This window comes from Pistacia vera, unplaced genomic scaffold (genome assembly GCF_008641045.1).
Source record: "Pistacia vera cultivar Batoury unplaced genomic scaffold, PisVer_v2 Contig132, whole genome shotgun sequence".
Taxonomy (NCBI): Eukaryota; Viridiplantae; Streptophyta; class Magnoliopsida; order Sapindales; family Anacardiaceae; genus Pistacia; species Pistacia vera.
Window position 1 is genome coordinate 79,985 of NW_022195380.1, and position 20,940 is coordinate 100,924.

At 34.1% G+C, this 20,940-nt stretch overlaps 3 protein-coding genes across 3 annotated transcripts; all 3 read right to left on the reverse strand.

Annotated features, from left to right (window-relative positions):
- Positions 1 to 1,602: 1,602 nt before the first annotated feature.
- LOC116122156 (pentatricopeptide repeat-containing protein At1g73400, mitochondrial) lies at positions 1,603 to 4,071 on the reverse strand. Its single transcript, XM_031408064.1, has 2 exons — positions 1,914 to 4,071; positions 1,603 to 1,819 (listed from the first exon to the last, which is right to left on the reverse strand). The coding sequence occupies exon 1, from the start codon at positions 3,915 to 3,917 to the stop codon at positions 2,214 to 2,216; it is 1,704 nt and encodes a 567-aa protein (XP_031263924.1). The 5' UTR covers positions 3,918 to 4,071; the 3' UTR covers positions 1,603 to 1,819; positions 1,914 to 2,213.
- Positions 4,072 to 5,045: 974 nt separating this feature from the next.
- Positions 5,046 to 10,122, reverse strand: LOC116122154 (glutamate decarboxylase-like). Its single transcript, XM_031408062.1, has 6 exons — positions 9,924 to 10,122; positions 8,383 to 8,587; positions 7,077 to 7,277; positions 6,114 to 6,582; positions 5,930 to 5,982; positions 5,046 to 5,622 (listed from the first exon to the last, which is right to left on the reverse strand). Exons 1-6 carry the CDS (start codon positions 10,007 to 10,009, stop codon positions 5,140 to 5,142), a joined length of 1,497 nt encoding a protein of 498 aa, XP_031263922.1. The 5' UTR covers positions 10,010 to 10,122; the 3' UTR covers positions 5,046 to 5,139.
- A 4,064-nt stretch (positions 10,123 to 14,186) lies between these two features.
- On the reverse strand, positions 14,187 to 19,537 carry LOC116122168 (bifunctional D-cysteine desulfhydrase/1-aminocyclopropane-1-carboxylate deaminase, mitochondrial). Its single transcript, XM_031408074.1, has 10 exons — positions 19,227 to 19,537; positions 19,019 to 19,084; positions 18,309 to 18,503; positions 18,096 to 18,206; positions 17,502 to 17,593; positions 17,296 to 17,388; positions 16,205 to 16,262; positions 15,667 to 15,780; positions 15,233 to 15,330; positions 14,187 to 14,548 (listed from the first exon to the last, which is right to left on the reverse strand). The coding sequence occupies exons 1-10, from the start codon at positions 19,470 to 19,472 to the stop codon at positions 14,344 to 14,346; spliced, it is 1,278 nt and encodes a 425-aa protein (XP_031263934.1). The 5' UTR covers positions 19,473 to 19,537; the 3' UTR covers positions 14,187 to 14,343.
- Between the last annotated feature and the right edge of the window lie 1,403 nt (positions 19,538 to 20,940).

Genomic DNA, 20,940 nt, shown 5'->3' on the forward strand with positions numbered 1-20,940 from the left:
TGTCGTTTTTACCCTGTTCTTATTCTTTTTTTCTTTTTTTTTTCCCTGTATATAGGTTTATTTGCTGGCAGAATGCCATAGGCTTGGTTTGTTAGTCTGTTAGAATCTTTTCTGTATATATGCACGTTGCTGTGCATCATTCTGAGAGGACTATTTTACTGAATAGAGGAATCATTTTCCAACCATCGTTTTGCTCTCTCTATTTCCTTTGTTTGCTGTTTCCTTACAATAACTGCTAATCTTGTTGGTAATTTATCAATGTCATTCAAGGATTAAATTTATATAAAGTTTCCTTCCACATAAATGCCAGATTGTTGATTGCACTTCTTCTTACAGATTCCATTTCCAGCCGTAGTAAGAAAAGTCCAAATGGTACGATTGTGGGAATTGTTTTAGGTGGTTTTGCATGTTTTATATGTGTTTTGGCTGCTGTTTATATCATTCGAGTGAGGAGAGGACGACAATCCAAGGAAAATATAGGTAAATGAAAAAATTGTCTTTGTATTTATAAAGGATAAAGGATAAAGGGTCAGGATTAAGTTACATGGAAATCTTTTTTTTTTTTTTTTTTTTTTTTTTTTTTTTTTTAAATTATATTTCATGCTCAAGAGCATATTTATTTATGTTCAGCTACTGATGAAAGTGACGAATTTGTATCATGATATTGCAGAGCTCAATGGACTAGACGATGCTAAACCATATACTTTCAGTTACCGTGAATTAAGGGCCACCACAGAAGAATTTAACCCTACCAATAAGCTTGGAGAGAGAGGATTTTGACCGGTTTATAAGGTAGTTCATTATCCTAATTCAGATAAACTGTGGAAATTGTTTTTCTCAAAGTTTTTGGGTGAGAAAACGTAGTTACGCCAAACCTTGGGTGGGAAATTATCGTTCCCCCGTCAAATGGGCAGAACGTGGCTCGGGCGTGAGTATACAAGATATGGGAAACACTGAGAACACTGACACTGACGGCCATGGCCGACCGGATGCTGTCATTCCGTGCTGTCATGGATGACGCCACCAGCTGGTGTAAGGGATGAGAGTTTGACACTGCTCACATCCTCATTAGATAAAGGAAAATAATAGAGACACAGGGAGTAGTGCACCGAATTTGTGCACTGAATGACGTGGCTCAATCCTGACCATCGATTAATTATAATTTAATATTAATCGACTGTCAGGATTGAGTCACGTCATTCGGTACACAAATTCGGTACACACTCCTAGTGACTGTAGCATTGCTCTTATATAAAATTATTGAAAAAGACATACGTTGTAATGGGTACGTCTCACATTCATCTTATTTGCTTTTGTATATTGGAAAACGGTTTGGTTAAGGAGTCAACTTGCTATAAAAGCAGAGTAAAACTAAATAAAATAATGAAATTTCCATAGCAATTTAATCACAGAATTACCTTTTCCTACTCTGCTTCTTGTGCAATGTACGAGCAGTAACTACCAGAAAGCAATTGAGAACAATGCAGCTTGAGGAACATTAGCATCAGCGCTTCTCTGATGGGGAGGTTAAGTTTATCACTATTCACTAGCGTGTTCAGTTGTTCTTGGACTCTTGTTGAACTTTTATGGTAACATAGTTCTTATTTCAACACTCAATAAAATGGTAATGGGGTGCTCATCCATGAAAATATAGTTCTCATTAATCTAAGTCATCATGATCTAACACTATCAGGCTCCATAGATGTGACCGCTACAGCATTTTCTGAGCACAGTTTTACAGTTGAAAATGAGCCCCCAAAGCCAGTCAGTCACAAATAAATGGATGGTGGGTACTCTCTTCTTCTTGATGTCTCATCTCCTAAAACGAAATCAGAACCAACAAGGTTTGTCAATACAAACTACAAACTCAAAACCTAAACTACTTGTCACCAGAAGAATTTCAAGTTAATTACCTGTTCTTGAATAAATGTACGTATGATTAGAGGTATTGGAACAAATGTGATATGACAGGAGCTCTTCCACAGAAACATCTATTTTCCATGATTCTGTGGGACACCTTCAAAAGCTCATTCGAGGCGACTTCTCAAGATCCATGCAAAAATGCAGCAAGACTATAAGTTTTGCATTCCAGTGTTGACAATTCATTCATTTTGCTCGTTATAGATTTTCACAGGTAGCACTATATAGACTAAATCAAAACTGTTTGCATAGCTAACCAGAACAGAAGGTTAATTGATTAGTTTCAAATCTTTTTACTTCACTCTTAAGCTCCTGCTAATTTGCTTTTGATTCTGTGCAAAACGTCTTGCCATAGAAGGATTGTAGAACTTCCTCATATGCTCTGAAAGTTTGTGGATGGCTTTAAGATTACCATTCACTGAAAGCTGCATCAGGAAAGAGTCAAATTTCCGGTATGGCAATTTTAATCCCCTGTCCGCAACTTCTTCCAACAGAAAGCATGCTTCTTCCACTTTGTTGCAATCAAAAAGCCCATCAATCATTACACAATAAGTATCAGTGTCCTGTGCACAGCCTCTCTTATCCATCTCATGCCAAGTCTCCAATGCGCCATCAGGTTCACCCAGCTCAAAAAACATTGAAATTAGCATATTATAAGTCTGTACACTGGGAAAACAACCGACTTCAATCATTCTTTCATAAAGCCTTAGCGCCTCCTCGCTCTTTTTATTGTCACAGAGGACCTTGAGAAAACAGTTATAAGTAACTATATCAGGAGGGAAACCTTTGTTGCCCATCTCTTCCAAGAACTTGTAAGCTTGCTCAACCTTCCCGGCCAAACACATCCCTTCAATAAATTCCTTGTATGTTGTAACATCAGGAAGGCAACCACTGTCAATCATATGCCCCAAAAGCTTAAAGCATTCTTCCATTCTATCATTCTGTACAAGGGCCACAATCATGATTGCATAAGTTTTCGCGGTTGGAGAAGAAATAGTTGAACCTTTTGTTCTCATGAACTCAAAAAGTTCAGCAGCTTCCGTCACCATCCCTGCTTTGCAAAAGGTATCAATGGCAGTGTTGTAAGTAAAATTATCAGGGGTATGACCTATTTGAATCATTTCTTCAAGTACCTTCATTCCTTGTTTAGGGTCTCTAACCCTACACCATCCAAAAAACAAAATATTATAGGTATTACCATCAAGTTTAATCTTGTTCTTCACCCTCTTACACATAGCCTCAGCATACTCAACAAGGCTACATTTACATAAAGCATCTAACAGCAAGTTAAAAGCATTAATCTCCGGCTGTGTCTTCACCCTTATCTTCTTCTTCTTAGCGAATTTCTGAACATGAGTCAAATGCTTTTCTGTGTATCGTCTCAAAATCAATAACAACACATCAACCGGAACAACATTCTTCTCATTCCTCTTCATGTATTCTAACATATCACAAATTATCCGAAACTGTTTCACCTTATACTTAGTACTAGACAGTATATCCATCATAAGATTATATGCTTTCGCCTCATGAGCATAATTCTCCTGCTGACCAGCCCACATAAAGAATCTAAATGCTATTTTCTCCTCAAGATGAAACCTTTGAAGAACCTCAACAACAGAATCAGTGCTCAACTCAACTCCAACACTATCCAGTGCTTTCTCCATTTTATCGTACCCATTACAATTTTCCACAATAATTTCATACAACTTAGAAACATCACTCACCAAACCCTTGTTTTTAACTTCGCTTTCTTCACATTCACAATCAGAAGTTTGACCTAATGAACTAGGCAGAATTTGTGAACAAAATAAACGCGGATCAAAGGGGGGCAATTTGAGAAAATATAAGCCTGGGTTTGTTACTAATGGTCTTTCGCTACAAGATGAAGCATTAAATATTGGATTCTCAATAAGTGCTCTAACGTTTGCGTAGCTTGAGGAGGATAAAAACTGGATCTTCTTTGCAGAAAATAAATATGGGAAAAGCCTCCTCATTAGGCAAAATATGAAATTAAAAGCTGGCTTGAGAGTGCGAATACTTGTATTGATTGAAATGAATCGGTAAAGCAAGTTTTAATGGCGTTGAAGGAGAGGAAGGAGAAGGGTTACTCACTTGAAGCTCGGCTGCCTGCTTTACGCTGAAGACGACACAGTGCGAAAAACTCTTTTGGGGGTAAATTGAAAAGATTTAAGACTTTAGTAAAGTGGATAATGATAATAAAGCCTCTTTAGTTATTCTACTAAAAAGATATCCCCATTGTTTGAAAAATTACAAAAAGTCCCCTATAATTATAAAGTGAATCATTAGTACAATAAAATTATAAACTCCCTAGTTTTGTACCAGTAAATTGATTTGTTTATAAGATACAGTTCTAAAATTTGAGTTATAGTTTCGATACATTAAATGTACTAATAAGGTTATATGTACAGTGAGTAGGGGTGGGTAAAAAATAAGGGTAGAACCGAAACCGACGGGTACCTGTGATTTCGGTTCAGATTCTAAAAAATAAAAACTGGTACTGTGTGGTTCCGATTCTGATTTCATCACTGCAGGAACCGAAACTAATACTATGTGATTTCAATTCCGGTTCCACCACTATAGAAATTAGAACCGAAACCGAAACCGAGACTAAACTATAAATTTTATAAACTTTTGGGGGTGTCTTGGTAATTTTTTGTGCATGTATTTGTCATGTTTGTGAATAGTAGGGGGTAATGAATTTTTGCAAGTACCCAGAACCCAAACCGAAACCTGTGTTTCAAGTTCTAATTCCAACTTTTACGAATCGAAACCAGTTGGTTCCGATTCCATATCCTAAGAACCAGCTAGTTCTGGTTCCATGGGATTTGGGTAGCTACTCGAACCCCGCCTACCTCTAAAAGCGAGCGACAATACTTTTGTATTTATGTGTCATTCACCATCATTTTATGTGTATTTAATTATTTATTAAAAAATACAAAATTGTGTTTGTCATAACTTAATATTGTTTTATAAGTGCTCTTAAGTATGGAGAACAAAATAAAGGCATAAAACTTACTATAATTTTGATGCTTCCTATAAGAGATATATAGGAGCTAACCCTTCTCCAAATAGGCAAGCAAACAACCTTTATTTACTTCAAAAGTGTGCCACAAGCATCATAGAGTACAGTACTGACAATCACACAAGAAAATACAACCAGCAATTCGAAGGCCACATAAGGTAAGTTTTACAAGTTCAGCAAGCTCCAGCTCTTCTGCCATCCACAAACCTCTTCCATTGCCTGGTGACCTCCTCTAGAGTCTCTGTCTCACTCTTTTTTGGAAGCTTCCCATCTTGAGTTTCGTTGATCGTGGCAGTAACATGTGCAGCTTTGGTCGATAAGCGACTTGGGAGTGTGTCGATTTCCTTCAAGACTTCCTCAATGTTTGAGAGAAGTCTCTCGGCCAAGTTTCGGCTGAAATCCTCCCTTACCACCACTCGAAGAACCGCGATTTTCTCAGCATTAGGAGGCATTGTGTAGGCTGGAATTATCCATCCAAACCTTCTCAAGTTCTCGGATAACTCGAACACGGTGTGTTTACTGCTGTCCTTTAAAGAAAAGGCCACCAGAGGAACTCCAACATCCTTGGAGACAATCTTAAACCGCCCCATTTTTTCAAGTCCTTCTCTCAGCACTCTTGTACTCTCCATGCAGTTTTCCATGATGTGCTTATAGCCCTTGTTTAGGGAACATTTAAAAGAATGAGCTTAAGATTTTGGAAAAAAGAATAAGTAGTAAATTCTTTCTGGCGAAATGCTAAACTGTATATTACGTTAGAGAAATAGTTAATTGTCATAATAGAAATTTTTTATTCCCAATTAACAAATTGAAGTCACCACTTGATCCTAATGCAAATCATCTTACCGCTTGGTTACAACATCATCTAGACTTTAAATTTATCACTTTTAGGGAAATTAGGAAGACAATTGCATTTATGATGAATTAAACAAGAGAATTTGTTCCTTTTAAATAAGCATGAATTACCTCAAAGCCAAGCCGTATAAACTGGTAATATTGAGCAATTATTTGACTAGAGCCTGCCATATCGGAAAACATATTTGATGAGAGAAGTAAAAAATTGTTAACATTAAAAGAGATTAAACCTCAAAACTACAACTCATTTTGCTAGAGAAAGAATGATTAATTGGAAAAAGTGAATCCGAATTACCTTTGGAGAAGTTGAGGGTAAAAGTGGGTTGATCAGTTCCAAGATAGTTGATATGAAAGATGAGTTCTTCTGGTAGGTCATCTTTGGTCCTCCAGACAACCCAGCCAACGCCAGCATAGACAAGGCCATACTTGTGGCCGCTGACATTGATGCTCTTCACCAGGGGCAAACGGAAATCCCATTCAAGTTGTGGGTATAGGAAAGGAGCAATAAATCCTCCGCTGGCAGCATCAACATGAATTGGAGTCTCCCAACCAGTCTCCTCATTCTTTTTTGTCAGAAGTTCATTAAGAAGCTTCACATTCTCAAACTCACCGGTCAGGGTTGATCCCAGAATGGCTGCTACACAAATGGTGTTCTCATCTACCAACTCGACAGCTTGCACTGGGTCCATGACATAGTATCCCTCTCTCAGCTTCACCTCCTTCAGTTCAACCTCAAAGTATCTTGCAAACTTCTCCCAGCAAACCTGAATAAATTTAGCCAGCAGCATTAAGCATCACATCACTGACAGACCTAAACCTGAGCTGATATCATTATAAATAAGCATTGCTACTATGGAAAACAGAACCTGCTGAAATAAATGGAGATGTAGTGTAGTTCCTTGGAATGGAGATGTCTTGGCCCTAGAGCAATGAGTATTAGAAACTAGAAAAACCTAATAAAAAAAATTTCAGCTCTCTTAAACTCTGGCGTTAAATTTCAACAAGTTAATAAAACCCTTCATATTAACCATCTTGCGAGCAAATTTTGGTTTGGGCAACTCCTCAAGCTAAAAATGCCACTCGCTATTGCGGCAGAACATCAACTCTGTTCATTCATGACACTATAACACCACAAAATGCAAAAAAATCTTTGGATAGATATCACTAATATGACTTAAATGCCCACATGATAACTAGATGAAAATGGATACACTTGGAGATTGAGAGCAAGAAGTATTATGTACAATCTGAAATTTACCTGCACATTAGCTCCAGTGACTATGTTGGGCTTATCATAAGGTTTTCCTTGTGCTTTTCTCCTCTGCTGCCACTTCCTTTTGAAAGCTAAACCAGCCAGCATTATTGCCTCAGATGAACCCACAGTCCCAACACCAATTGCAGTCTCATCATCTCCAACTGGAGCATTAAATAGGTGGGCGATCATATTCACACACCGATTCTGCAAATCAATAATTGATTACCAATTCTTCATAAGTCTAAAAAACTTCACAAGAGAAGATTCCATTAATACATTATGCAACCCTACCCTGTACAGACTGTTAAACGACTGAAGCTCCATATAGAAGTACAACAATCATATACATTCACAATTCTGCAAATAAATAATGGATACCTACACTTCATAGGTCCCAAAATCTTCACGACATAAAATACATTGACAAACTATGCAACACTAGTTCATACAGCTTGTTAAACAATTAAAGCACAAAAACAGAAGTCCAAAAATCATGCAGCTAAAACAACTTCTTACAGGGTCTCAGATGACAATGAAAGAAAATTTGTCAATAAGGTCTTTGCAGAGGTGTAATCCAAAGTCCAAACTAACTTGTTTCAGTTAGGCTTATGCAACATTGGATTCATGGTTGAATGCTGAAGACTGTAGTTGTTGACATGCAACTATTAGTAAGAAAGTAAAACTTTCCTGTGACAGTTTCGTATTCAAGTCTCAAACTCATTACTTGAATAATACAAAACATTTTTCAAAATCATACAATAAATATAAGAAAAAGAAAAGAAAGTATTCTGGTTTAGTTCATGGAATGGAAAATTTGCTGGTAACTTATGAAACTTTATTTAATTCTCAACAATACATACAACTCCTCCGTTGTCGTCCAACGGTTAGGATGTCTGGCTTTCACCCAAGAGACCTGGCAACGGAAAAATTAAAAAAAAAAAATTCTAAACAATTTTCGTTTGTTTTTTTCTTTTCTTTCTCTCATACATCTCAACATCTACTATAATTTTTCATCAACAAATTTCATGTTTTTTCTTTTCTTTCACTCATACAAGTCAACATCTTCTATAACATCATTTTTGTTAGTTTTGCATTAGTGGGAAAGAATCATGCAGAGCAACAAAATTCCAAAGACTGCTTCAAAAACATATTAGAAGCACCGGTAGACAACTTATTAAAGACATTTATATCATTCAAAATTTAAATAGGGGTATCATAGCTGTTCACAGATTACAATTCACAAACACTTTAATATATAGATATTATTATACAATGTGTCCTTAGTTTCCTAACAAAGAGAAGGAGATACCTGAAGCTCTGTGGTAACAGGGTACTCATCCATGTCAACATAGTTCTTATTAACCGAAGCCATGATGAGTTTATCACACTCGGGCTCCATCCACGTGGTCACAAAGGATGCCAAATTCAGCCTTGGATTTCCATCCAGCATCAGCTCATCATTTATCACCTGATATGCTGCTTCCTTTGGAATCGAAGTCTCAGGCATCTTGAATCTATATTCATATGATCACATCCACACATAAGAAATCACATTTAACATTTCTTCCTCCCGTAAAAGGAAAAAAAAAAAAAAATTACTTAATCATTGATGTTTCACCTTAAAAATTATTAGGAAGTCATTGATGTTTCACCTTGAAAATTATTAGGAAGGAAACTAACAAATTATAATAAAATATGAAAAGCTTCTCAGATTAAGAAATTTTTTCCTGTAAATCCAGCTTCGAAAATCTAAATTACATAGTGAACTCCTCGTCCTTTTCTATAATTGATTCATAAATTAAGAAAAAGCAAAAACATTAGATAATAACAATCTTTAAGATAGGTCTTTATTCCTTTTTTGTTTTTCTTCCCCATTTTCAAAGAAAAGATTTGAGTACTAGAAGGGCCTCCAGAATACAAAAATTCTCCACTCTCTCCCCACAATTAAATAAAAAATTCTACACTTTTCATCTTTTCTCTTTAACATGCAAATTATAAGTTCTTTTTTATTACCAATGCTGACAATAGTTTCAAAGATTCATTCAACCCATTTTATTACATCGAAACTATAATTCCAGAATCAATCAACTGGGCAACAGAATCGACGCTGATCAATTCAACATGATGAAGCCTTATGCTCCATTAAACTAATATATTACTTCCAAGATCTCCCTCATCATCTACTAATTAATATTATATATAATAACACTACACCCTAAAGATATAATAGTTAAACCCAGAAATACATAAATCGAAATAAAATATAGCATGATTTTCAAGTATGAGATGCTTAATAAGATTCTGAGGAATCTAGACTTCACAATAATAAAATAAACAATATACTTGATCAAATACTCAAAAGTCTTAATGCCTTAATATACAATTAATAATAAAATAAACTTAACGGCTTATGAAGTTTGCACAACACACAAACTTTCTCAAAGCTCACAATATTTTGACATGAAGGATTCTTTAATCAAAATGTAGAACAATTCTCCATTATTCACTTAAACAACTTGAACTAAAAAATTAACGGCGTTTTGAAAGCTTGAAATTGTTTTTGTTCTTAGATTTACTTTAACATTCTAACAGTATAAAAGACACAGAAAACATCTTGAAATTTATTTGTCTCCTGCTTTCAGAAACAAAACTACATTGAAAAGAAATTTAAAGTTTTCACATTTCCTTGATAGAATTAGAAAACAATTCCTATATATACACAAAAACGTTATCAGTATTTCCTAAAAACAAATAACAAAAAAAAAAAAGAAAAAAAAAAAGAGCAATTTCAGCCAATCCTAAATTAATAAAGAGAAGAAAAGGCTACAAAAGCGAGTTGCTATATGTTACTTTGGAACAGCGGCGCGGACATATCTGGAAGCAAAAGTACAGTTCAGATGCTCTGCAGAGTCGGTATTGGTGGAAGAGATCACCATTTTTGTCTCAAAGAAAAATTTCAATAGAGTGACGAGTGAATGAGGAAGATAATGAAGGTTCCAGTGCTGATCCTTTATCTTAACAAATCCAAATAAAAAAAAAAAAAATCAAAAATGAATTTATGAAATTACAAATAGTAAGACTTTAGTGTGCTTTAAATATTCGCAGAACGTAACGGTGGGGGACACGTTGCGTTGTCCATTGTAGGTTGCGTGGGGTAATGCAATCTTTCCCTTGCCGCATTTGCCTTACCCACTTTACGCCATTAAATACAGGGATTTTGATTTTACGGTAAGAAAATTAACCGATCACAATACCCATATATTAATAGTAAAGAATGTTAATAATTGTTTCTGAACAAACCCATAAGTTCTAAAAAATTAGAGTTAAACCCTAAATAGTTTATAGGTTTTATAAATTACTCAATCCAATGATCTAAAAATAAATAAAATTGTTTGATTATAAATACATAAGGCCAATGTCTTAAAAATTTAGTTGAACTCATTATTTATATAAAAAAGGTGTAAAGTCAATACTTTCGTCTAAACTTAATAAATTACGGTTTTGACGTAGAACAAATTCCTCATTATCTTATGAATTCTATGGCTTTTAATTTAATATATCATTTTCTAAAAATTCGCTCTTCCTCACTTAAATTCCTAGCTCCACTACTATCAGTATCACAAGTTAATATGATTTTTTTGTATAAAAATAATATTTAAAATATTGTTCGGAGGTATTTAAGATGAGATGATATGGTTGAAGAATTGAAATAGAAAATTGTTTTCTATTTCAAGAAATTAAATTGAAACTCATAACAACCTTCCCCATTAATGTAGGATAGGCTTTTGACAAATTACATAAATATCAACAAGAGTTGTTATTATAAATTTATTTCACTTCTTAGAAGGCGTATTTACGAGATAAAATGATGTTTTATTCATGAATAACCCTTTATTATTCATAATATTTACAAATAAGTAACATATTGTTTAGGTTAAAAAAACAAGTTTAAAGACTTATAAGAAACATAAGATTTTTCAAATCGGAATTCTCTACTTCCTTAGGGAGAAAGCATTTTTTTAGTATAAGATATGACATAACTAGCCCAAGAATTATGCAATTATTTATAACATTATTTTTGATAATATTATTATAATAATAATGTGATAATTTATTATTGATTAGCTTATAAATTAATAGGTGAGATTTATACAAATAAATAAAACTTATTTTATAAATTATCTAATTATAAATAATCAAGTCAAGGTTATATGAAAAGCGACTGGAAGATTGAACTTGCACTTTAATAATAACGGGGAACATTAATCATGTCAAGATATTCCATCATTTAAACGAAATCTGTAAAGATCTACGAGATCTGCATATCCGAGCTGTACTTTTATCATAAACAGTAGTACAATCCAAAAAGTGGCCATTTTAGTATTTTTACGAATTTCTACAAATTATCTTTTAAATTATAAAAAATGGGGCCCGCGAGTTAGTGATACCGATGGATAGAACGTCACCATATGGATCCAAATTATTTAACTTATTACACACGTGGCAAAATATGATTGAGGGTCCTCTAGTTGTCCTGTCAGTTCTCCACGTCCGCGTTCTGTCGGCAAAACATATAATTTAATAATTGACTTCGATTGTTCGGTTCATGTTAACCGGCCGGTCAAACTCTCTCACTCATGAGGGGAAACATCTTCCGAGCTTAGATATTTATATGAAACGATCTCAATATTTTACGATTTATTTAAATCTTTTATTAGATTTTAAAAAATATATTTGTAAAAAAAAAAAATTACTTACATAAGATAAAATCATCTTATTATTTCAATTTATTAATATAATAAAGTCAATAACTTAATAAATTATGATTTTAACGTAGAACAAATCTCTTATTATTTTATGAATTATATGGCTTTTAATTTAATATATCATCTTCTAAAAATTCGTTCTTCCTCACTTAAATTCCTAGCTCCGCTACTATCAGTATCACAAGTTAATACGATTTTTTGTATAAAAATAATATTTAAAATATTATTCAGAGGTATTTAGGATGATATGGTTGAAGAATTGAAATAGAAAAATGTTTTCTATTTGAAGAAATTAAATTGAAACTCATAACAACCTTCCCCATTAAATGAGATGTAAAAAAAAAGTTTACATTTTTAGATAACAACCTTCCCCATTAATGTAGGATAGGCTTTTAATCAATTACATAAATATCAACAAGAGTTGTTATTATAAATTTATTTCACATCTTAGATGTTTTCAAAAGGTGTGTTTACGAGATAAAATGATGCTTTGATCATGAAAAACCCGAGAAGATGGGCATGTGTAGGTGGTTGGCTGTCATAGTTTTCCACGAACATAATTCCAATGATCCCCACATCGACAATGAAAAAGCATACTAATTTGCAGTTTTTAAAATGTTATTGTACTCTTTACTATTCATGATATTTATAGAGAAGTAACACATTTTTTAGGTTGGAAAACAAGTTTAAGGACTTATAAGAAACATGGCGCGTTTGGTTCATTATTTTAATACTTTTTAGAGTAATATTTTGAAAAAAGTCAAATTAAGTGGGTATTACGATGTATGATTTAAAAATTAATAAAAATATCTTTTTATGTTTGTTTATTTACTAAACACTCCTATTAAAAATATTAAAAATACGGACAACCGGCCACCACCGCCAAAGGGTGACCGGAGTCGCCGTATCGATACACGATTGACTAAATTTGGTCGGTCGTGCGCCGATATGACCTTTTCGACTAGATCTGGCCGCATTTATTCGTCAACTACTACTAGCTAGATTCAGTAGGTAGTATGTTATTATACCATATTCGCGCTAGCTTTCGGCAGTGGTGGCCGAAATCTGGCAAATATGAGTTGTTGGAGTGTTTTTGTCAATTTCTAAAATTTTTTTAGGAGTGTTTAGTTAAATTAACAAATTTAGAGTTTTTTTTTAAAATTGAATAATATAGAATAATATTTTGAGAATAAAAGAATAAACATATTTTAGATGGAATAGAGAATAAAACACTGAAAAATTGTGTACCAAACGGACCCCTTTTTCAAATCGGAATTCTCTTCTTATTTAGAGAGAAAACATTCTTCGGTAGAGAATATGACATAGTTAGTCCACAAATGACTCTATTGTTTATAACTCAACTTTTGATAATATTATTATAACAATAATACTAAATTTATAGTTTTTTTTTTCATAATTTTTGATGTGATAATTTATGATTGATTAGTTTATAAATTGATAAACCAGATTCAGATAAACAAAACTTATTTTATAAGTTGATCAATAACAAACCCGTTATGGGAGACATTGTATGATTGAGCTATGACCAAACGTTACTTGTACTCAAATAATTGAAAAACTTGATAGATAAAGTTGCCACTCTAATAATAACGTGGAACATTAATCATGTCAATACATTCCATCATTTAAATGAAAACCGGATATTTGAACTGTAATTTTATGATGAGTAATACTCTATATATATATATATATATATATTTTTAGACAATATAATAATAAAAAAAATATAATAAAATAAAAAATTAAATTTTTTTATTTAATATATTTTATTATATAATATTGTATAAAAATATTATATAAAAATAACATATGTATAATATTATATTTATGATAAAACACTATAGAATAATACAACCAAAAGTGGGTATTTTTACGAATTTCTACAAATTATCTTCAAATTATAAAAATGGAGCCCACGAGTCATGATACCGATGGATAGAACGTCACTATACTACTATATAGATCAAAATTATTTAACTTATTACACACGTGGCAAAATATGATTGGGGTCCTCTAGGTCCTATCAGTCAACGTCAGTTCTCCACGCCGCGTTCTGTCGGCAAAACATAATTTAATAATTGACTTTGATTCAGCTCATGTTAGCCGGCCGCTCTCGTCATGAGAGGAAACATCTTCCGAGCTTAGATATTTATATGAAACGACCTCATTATTTACGATTATTTAAATCTTTTATAGACTTAAAAAATATACTTGTTAAAAAAAAAAAAAAATTACTTACACGCAATAAGATCATCTTATTATTTCACTTTATTGATATAATTTCAATTATAATATTGTATAAATAATTATCGGATCAATTTTTAGTTTCGCCCAAAAATAATTTAGTTGTTAGATACAGCCTGAATTATTAATATCAAACACAAAGTTTGGGTAAGTTTTTTTATTTTTTTACATTTCAAGCGTAAGGGATTGAGAATGTTTCCAATACAATTTCAATGGAAAAAGTACGCTTCTGTTTTGCCCTAGAACATTTTTCCGACACCGTCTTGTCGAGGAACAGACTCATGTACATCCATCCGATTCCAATTCTTGACCAGAGGAGCCATTTGATCAACTTTATCAAACAAACCCAGAAGCCCTCCTGTGTGTATAAAAAGGATCTTTCTCCCTTCCCACTTCTTTGGATTCTCAGCCATGTCTTTCAACATTCCATAAGCAGCTTTCCCACTAAAAGCAATGACCACCAGAAATAATTAAATTTTACAACCAGAAGAGAAGATCAAGTGAACCAAAGAATGAAATAAAAGTTTCATGTAGCGTTCAATCGAGAGGAACATTGGTCATAATTTGTAACAGCATTTCATGTCATGTAAAATTGTAAACGAAGAACATTGGTGACTAAACTGTGACTACCGGGCAATTCTACGATGCCATTGTTCAGTACTTCTTAAATATCGTTGCGGACATCCATGAATGATTAACTACTCTTTTTCTGGTTAAAATTGATTTCAAGAATAGTTATGATACAATTAGGACTTTGAAACTACACTTTCATAGTTTGGGGGACAACCTGTGGCCTAGGAAACTATTAAATGGTGATAGCTACAATGGAGTGACAGAACAAGATCCATTTTGCAAACTCAAACAATCAACTCAACATTGAGTTTCACCGTACATGATTAGAAGGATTCAGCCGTTACTGCAACTTCATTATAAGAGCAAGTTAGGCAAGCTATGAGCAAAATATGGTTACCCTTTGGAGGACATAGAATTATATTTGTCTTTTAACAGTTCTGATATCAGTTACTAAAGTTCCTCACCCAATAAAAGAAGAACACACACAATGAGCGCACACAAACACCTAATGAGAGCTGAGCTCTTATTAGTAATAGTCACAGAATAAGATAGTACCTGTAAACGGGATCAAGAACAACACCGGTGGCTGCAGCAATTTCCTTGACAAAATTAAGCTCCTCAGAAGTGTTGATTGCATAGCCCAGACCTTTAGCCTGTGGGAATACAAGAATTGAGAACGATTAACTTTTTATTTAAATGTTCAAGGAACATGATCATTATTAGAGGTCTCATCAATTGAACACAGTTCAAATCCTCAAAGGTACACATAATAGCTAGTTTTGGCAAGTTTAATCTTAAAGCTATAAGCAGAGAGAGAAGAACAGAGGGTTTTTCCCGATTAGAAGCTAGATATTGGAGACAGAATCATTAATTGACTCTGATACATAATGTCAATATGGTGGAACCAGAGGACCAGTAGCTAAGGTATAGAACGCCAAAAATCAAGTGCAATATATGTCTACAGAAAAGCATTTTGGCTATAAACTTACATTTAGAACATTAACAATATCACGGGAGTTAACACCTGCATTGAGCCCATCGAGTAGACCTTGAGTAAAGTCGTAGAAGTAATCGGGGTCGTCACAAACAGCAAACGCATGAACCTACATAGAAAACAGAACACACAAATAAAGTAATTGATATATAGAGAGTAGCAGGTATACATCTGTAGTAAACTTCATATTACCCCTAGTGATTTGGCCTGTTGTTCTTTTCATGAAATATTGGTCCCTGTATTTCAGCATAAGGTATAGAACACCAAAATACTAATTCACCAAGCCCATATATAGTAACTCAGTTTTTTCCTTTTCTAACTTGTATATTTTAATCCTTGTAAGACAAATATTTAAGCTCTGGCAATCCCCTTTTTGTTTTATTTTTATGGGCTACTGTTTACATGTTTCACAGCTATGCTTCAACCACAAGGGAGATGTATGACAAGCAAACCCAGAGAGTAGCAAAGTTAAATGCCAAAAACAAAGATGGCAGAAGGTATTAAACCCATAAATTTGTTTAATGAAAACATACCTTTGCCTTCAATGTTCCCAGCCATGACCCCAACGACAGACCAGCAATTGTGCCTCCACTGGAAATTAAGAAGCATTGAAAAAGAAAAAAATCAACTTCAGGAAAGTGCTCGGTCTAAGCCAATTATAAAGACTTATAGGCAACAATAGATTAATACAGGCAAAGCCATGAAATAGAAAATTACTTTTATAATTGAGAAAGTACTCATGGAGTTCTAGCTTTCCATTCATAAGGCTTGTAAAGTCATTTTATCCTGCGGCACTAAAATCTGCTAGCTAAGGCAATAAGCACTGAAAATTAATATCTTGAGTGAGATTTCACTTTCAGGAGTTCAGCTTTCCATTCATAAGGCTTGAAAGTCATTTTATCCTACAGCACTAAAATCTGCTTGCTAAATGCTAAGGCAATAAGCACTGATAATGAATATCTTGAGTGAGATTTCATTTTTAGCAACTTTTATAATACATGGCACGTTCAACTTAAAGATTGAAAACACTAAAAGGCCACTGAAATCAACCAGCAAAAACCACTGATTGATAACCATCAAAAGCAAGAGGCACTCACCAATTCAAAAATAATTTGAAACAAGTTTATCGCCTCTATATGTCAATTATATTGACAATTTTCAACCCTGTCTCACATTTTTCATCTTAGGCTCTATTGGGGTGTTTGTACATTAAAATAAGGGAAAACCATGACACCTTGCCACTCCTCTGTCTATGGGACAAACTTATAAGGAATGTTCAGTGTCGAGTGGCTAGCCAAGGCTGAAGAAAAATTTCAAATACAGCTCAAAATGAACAAAATTCCATCACTCCACTTCTGAAGTGTAAAGATTAATTTACAACAACCTAACAATTTTCAGTGCTCAATTAGTTATTAAATGTTGGCTGCAAAATTAGAAGAGGGTGGTGGTAATGTCCACAATTTGTTCAATCCTAAATGTTTTTTTTTTCCTTGTTGAAATAATATCCCTGCTGATTGTAATGCTAAAGTATTATACTAAAGTCAAAGCAAAGAGGAACAGTTCAAAGAGGATAAGGGGGAAAAGCATGCATATAGCTTATAATATTTAACAAGCAGAGCAGAACCTGCCACATGCTACAACGATATCATCAAATTTTAATTTTCCAGTCCCTGTCTGAAGCTGCTGCTCTAACTCTGTAATTGCTTCAATATAGCCCCTGAACGAATAATAAACACTTAGAATGTTGACCAATTTATAGCAACAAAGCAAATGATTTAATTGCAAGAATAAATGGATGATAAAGGATAAGCCACTAATGACTCATCTCACCAGGTTCCTAACGAGTTTGATCCACCAACAGGAATAACATACGGCCTTCTCCCTTCCTTCATCAACTTTTCTTTTAAAATATTGGTAAGTGTCTGATATCGAAAAGTAGTAAGGTTATGTAGCAATATTTGCAATCAAAAGCTATTAATAATATCGAAAAAAGGACCCAGAAATACAATGGAGATAGTTGGCAAAATGCAGTTTATAGAAAAAACCCTTCCAATAAATCAATCAATATTACCCCTATCCCAACAATTTCAGAATGACAACTTGAAACCAGTTCCACCAGTTATGCCACTCAAAATCCACACAAAAAGTAAAAGCGTTAAAGGAGCATCTGAAAATGAAATCTCCTACATCAAAATTGCTACATGTTCCTAATTCAATTAGACTCTTTCCAGCCTAATAATTATAGTATACGCACACTAATGCATTTTTTCTTTAAAAATATAATAGCATAAACTTAAGATGGTGACATTAGCATTTGAAGCATATAGAGTACGTCAATAAGCCACCCAGAGATGAATGCAATAGTAATAAATAACAAGACATGAACTAAAATGCAGATGGCTGTAAGAAAAGCAATAGACATACCACACTACCGATTTTTCCATATTCTTCTTTCGAGATAAGTTCAATATGAGCTCCAACTAAACGCTCAACAAGTAGATTGCCTGTCAATCCAGGATCTTGGTCCACAAGGACCTGCAAATTTATTTTATACCACATTTTTTCAACAAACATCTTGTTCTAAAAAAGTATGATACAAGAAAACCTAAAATAAAGAAAGAGTTGAAAGATATTAACCTTTGAGGTGCGAAGAATTAGATAACAGTCAAGATTGAGATACTTGGCAGCAACAGCAGTAGCACGACAGTGATTGCTTTGAATACCTCCAATGGTAATAATACAGTCAGCACCTTGTGCCACCGCATCTGCCAACAAAAACTCTAATTTCCTCACTTTGTTACCACTCAATTGCATGCCCGAAAGGTCATCACGCTGTAATATCATTAAAAAAATTACCTCAGGTTTGACCCAAATACACTCAGACTCCACTAGCTCCAAGATTCACCCATAATGATATCAAAACTAAAACAATAAAATGGTCATAAACCTCTCTAAAATGGTAAAAAACTCTTAACATTTGTAAAATTAATAAATGTTAAGACTCAAATATCATTGTGAGATCCTTACCTAATAAGTTAAGCTTTTCGGTCAAACGGTTTCTTTAACACAGTATTAGAGCTACAATACTGAAAATCGTCAAAAACCTCCCTTAAATCGGTCAATAACTCCAACATTTTGCAAAATTTATCAATATTAGACTAAACATATTAACGTTGCGCCCTTACATGATAACTTAAGCTTTTCCACCAAACAGTTTCCTCACATAGTATCAGAACTACAGTCTCGAATGTATTTGAATTTCTATATCTCTATTTAGCCAATCATGTTCAAGTCTATCAAGCCATAAACCACTACACAGAGAGAAAATTAAATAAATAAAAACTTACCTTCAACCAGACCTCAGTGTTATTGGGCAAAATGGGGAGGTTCCATTTGTGAATGGGAGTAGGAAGCTGAGAACAAACATCACTTCAATTTGTAAAACTTACAAAACAACCCCAATTGATAAATTTCATTATAATCAACTAAAAAGTAAAAAATAACCAAAAACAATTGAATAAAAACACTGATGATGATGAAGATGAAGAAGCTTACGTGGCCAAGAGAGAAGGTGTGAGAGGGGATAGGGCTCAGATGGGAGGCCCAAGGAGGGGGGATGTATGGGTTTTTGGTCAGGAATTTGAAAGCCTCGTCGTTTTTCTCCATCACAATCTTCTTGTGAGACTGAGACGCAATGCTTCTGATTCCGATTCCGATTCTGCTACGGCGTTGGCTACTAAACGAGGTGGTTTTGTTAATGGGATTCAGAAGATAGCACCTGCTACTACTATTGCACAACATTTTGTTTCTTTCCGCTTTGCTTATTTACTGCATTGGATCAATCAGCTAACTTCTGGGAGGTGAATGTTTTTTTCACAAAGCATTGGGGACCTACAAAATCTTTTCCATGGCTTTTCTTTATTGGAAAGTTTTAGGTACTACTTCACAACATTTTGCTTATTTCTTGGAAATTTCTACTTTTCTTTTCCTTATAATCCATAAATCATGAACTTGCTTCGTCAACCTTAGTTCGAATATGAAGTCCCGTTGAATCCTATAATCTTCAACTCTAATGGGCATTTTCCATTTGCATTGCACAATTAACCAATAAACTTGCCTCACAAATGACGGTTAATTGAATTTATTTATAAATTTTTAGGTACCTATGTTCGATATTGAAGAGTGTGTTTGATTTATTATTTCATACCATATTCCCAATCCTATTTCCAAAATATTTATTTGTTTAATTATTTAGAAAATACTATTATATTGTTTTAATTACTTTTAGTCCCCTTAAGTTTATTAATTTCCTAAATACCCTTTAAAAAGTTTAAAAATTAACAAAAACACCCCCACCCACCCATAGTTGTCAAATTCCAGCAATCACCGTCGATGCTAGTCGGAATCTGTCACAACGGCCTACAAATGACTAAAACTAGCGGGTAATTCGCCGATTTGGTCAGAAAAGGCCTAACGGCCAAAGAAATGGTCGTCGCTGACGGCTAAATCTGGCCTTTTGCGACCATTGACGGCCATAACTGATTGTCAATCTGGCCAGAAAAGCCTAGATCTACGCATGTGTGGCCATATCCGATCGTTCTACGTCATAACACTAGATTCTAACCAGATTTCAACGGTGGTGGCCGGAATCTGGCACTGTAGGTGGGTGGGGGTGTTTTTGTCATTTTACAAATTTTTTATATATTGGGATGTTTAATTAAATTACCAAACCTAGGAGGTTTTTTTTTGTTTGTTAAATTTTAAATTTTACCTCGTAATAATCACCCTATCCAAAATAACAAACCAAACGAACCCAAAAATTTTATAAAAGATTACCGACGATCCAATAAAATAATATCACGTTAATAATAGTGTTTAAAACTATTGTATGGTGCACATAGTAATACAATTTAATCACAACTTTGAAGAACAACTATATATTTGCTTGTATTACATTTAACAATCATAGATAAAAATATTAATTTAACTACATAAACACTTCTTACACCCTAATGAATTTCTGTCATGTACTCTAAAGGAAAATAATACAGCCACCGACGGTTAGGGGTGCAGTCGAACCGAGTAGCTCGTGCCACCGACGGTTAGGGGTGCAGTCGAACCGAGTAGCTCGTGAGCTACTCGGATTCGACTGGTGATGAGCTCGGGCTCGACTCGTCGGAGAACGAGTAGTTCTCAAGTTCGAGCTCAAACTTCAAGCTCGTGAAAACTGTCGAGCTTTTCAGGCTCGACTCGAACTGTTCGCAGGCTG

Coding starts and splice junctions, on each gene's coding strand:
- LOC116122156 (XM_031408064.1), bottom strand. CDS start 3,917: ATGAGGAGGCTTTTCCCATATTTATTTTCTGCAAAGAAGATCCAGTTT.
- LOC116122154 (XM_031408062.1), bottom strand. CDS start 10,009: ATGGTGATCTCTTCCACCAATACCGACTCTGCAGAGCATCTGAACTGT. Junction 8,588..9,923: donor GTCCGCGCCGCTGTTCCAAA/GTAACATATAGC, acceptor ATATGAATATAG/ATTCAAGATGCCTGAGACTT. Junction 5,623..5,929: donor TTATACGGCTTGGCTTTGAG/GTAATTCATGCT, acceptor TCCCTAAACAAG/GGCTATAAGCACATCATGGA.
- LOC116122168 (XM_031408074.1), bottom strand. CDS start 19,472: ATGTTGTGCAATAGTAGTAGCAGGTGCTATCTTCTGAATCCCATTAAC. Junction 18,207..18,308: donor TAATTCTTCGCACCTCAAAG/GTTAATATCTTT, acceptor ATAAATTTGCAG/GTCCTTGTGGACCAAGATCC. Junction 17,594..18,095: donor ATGGAAAAATCGGTAGTGTG/GTATGTCTATTG, acceptor TTTCGATATCAG/ACACTTACCAATATTTTAAA.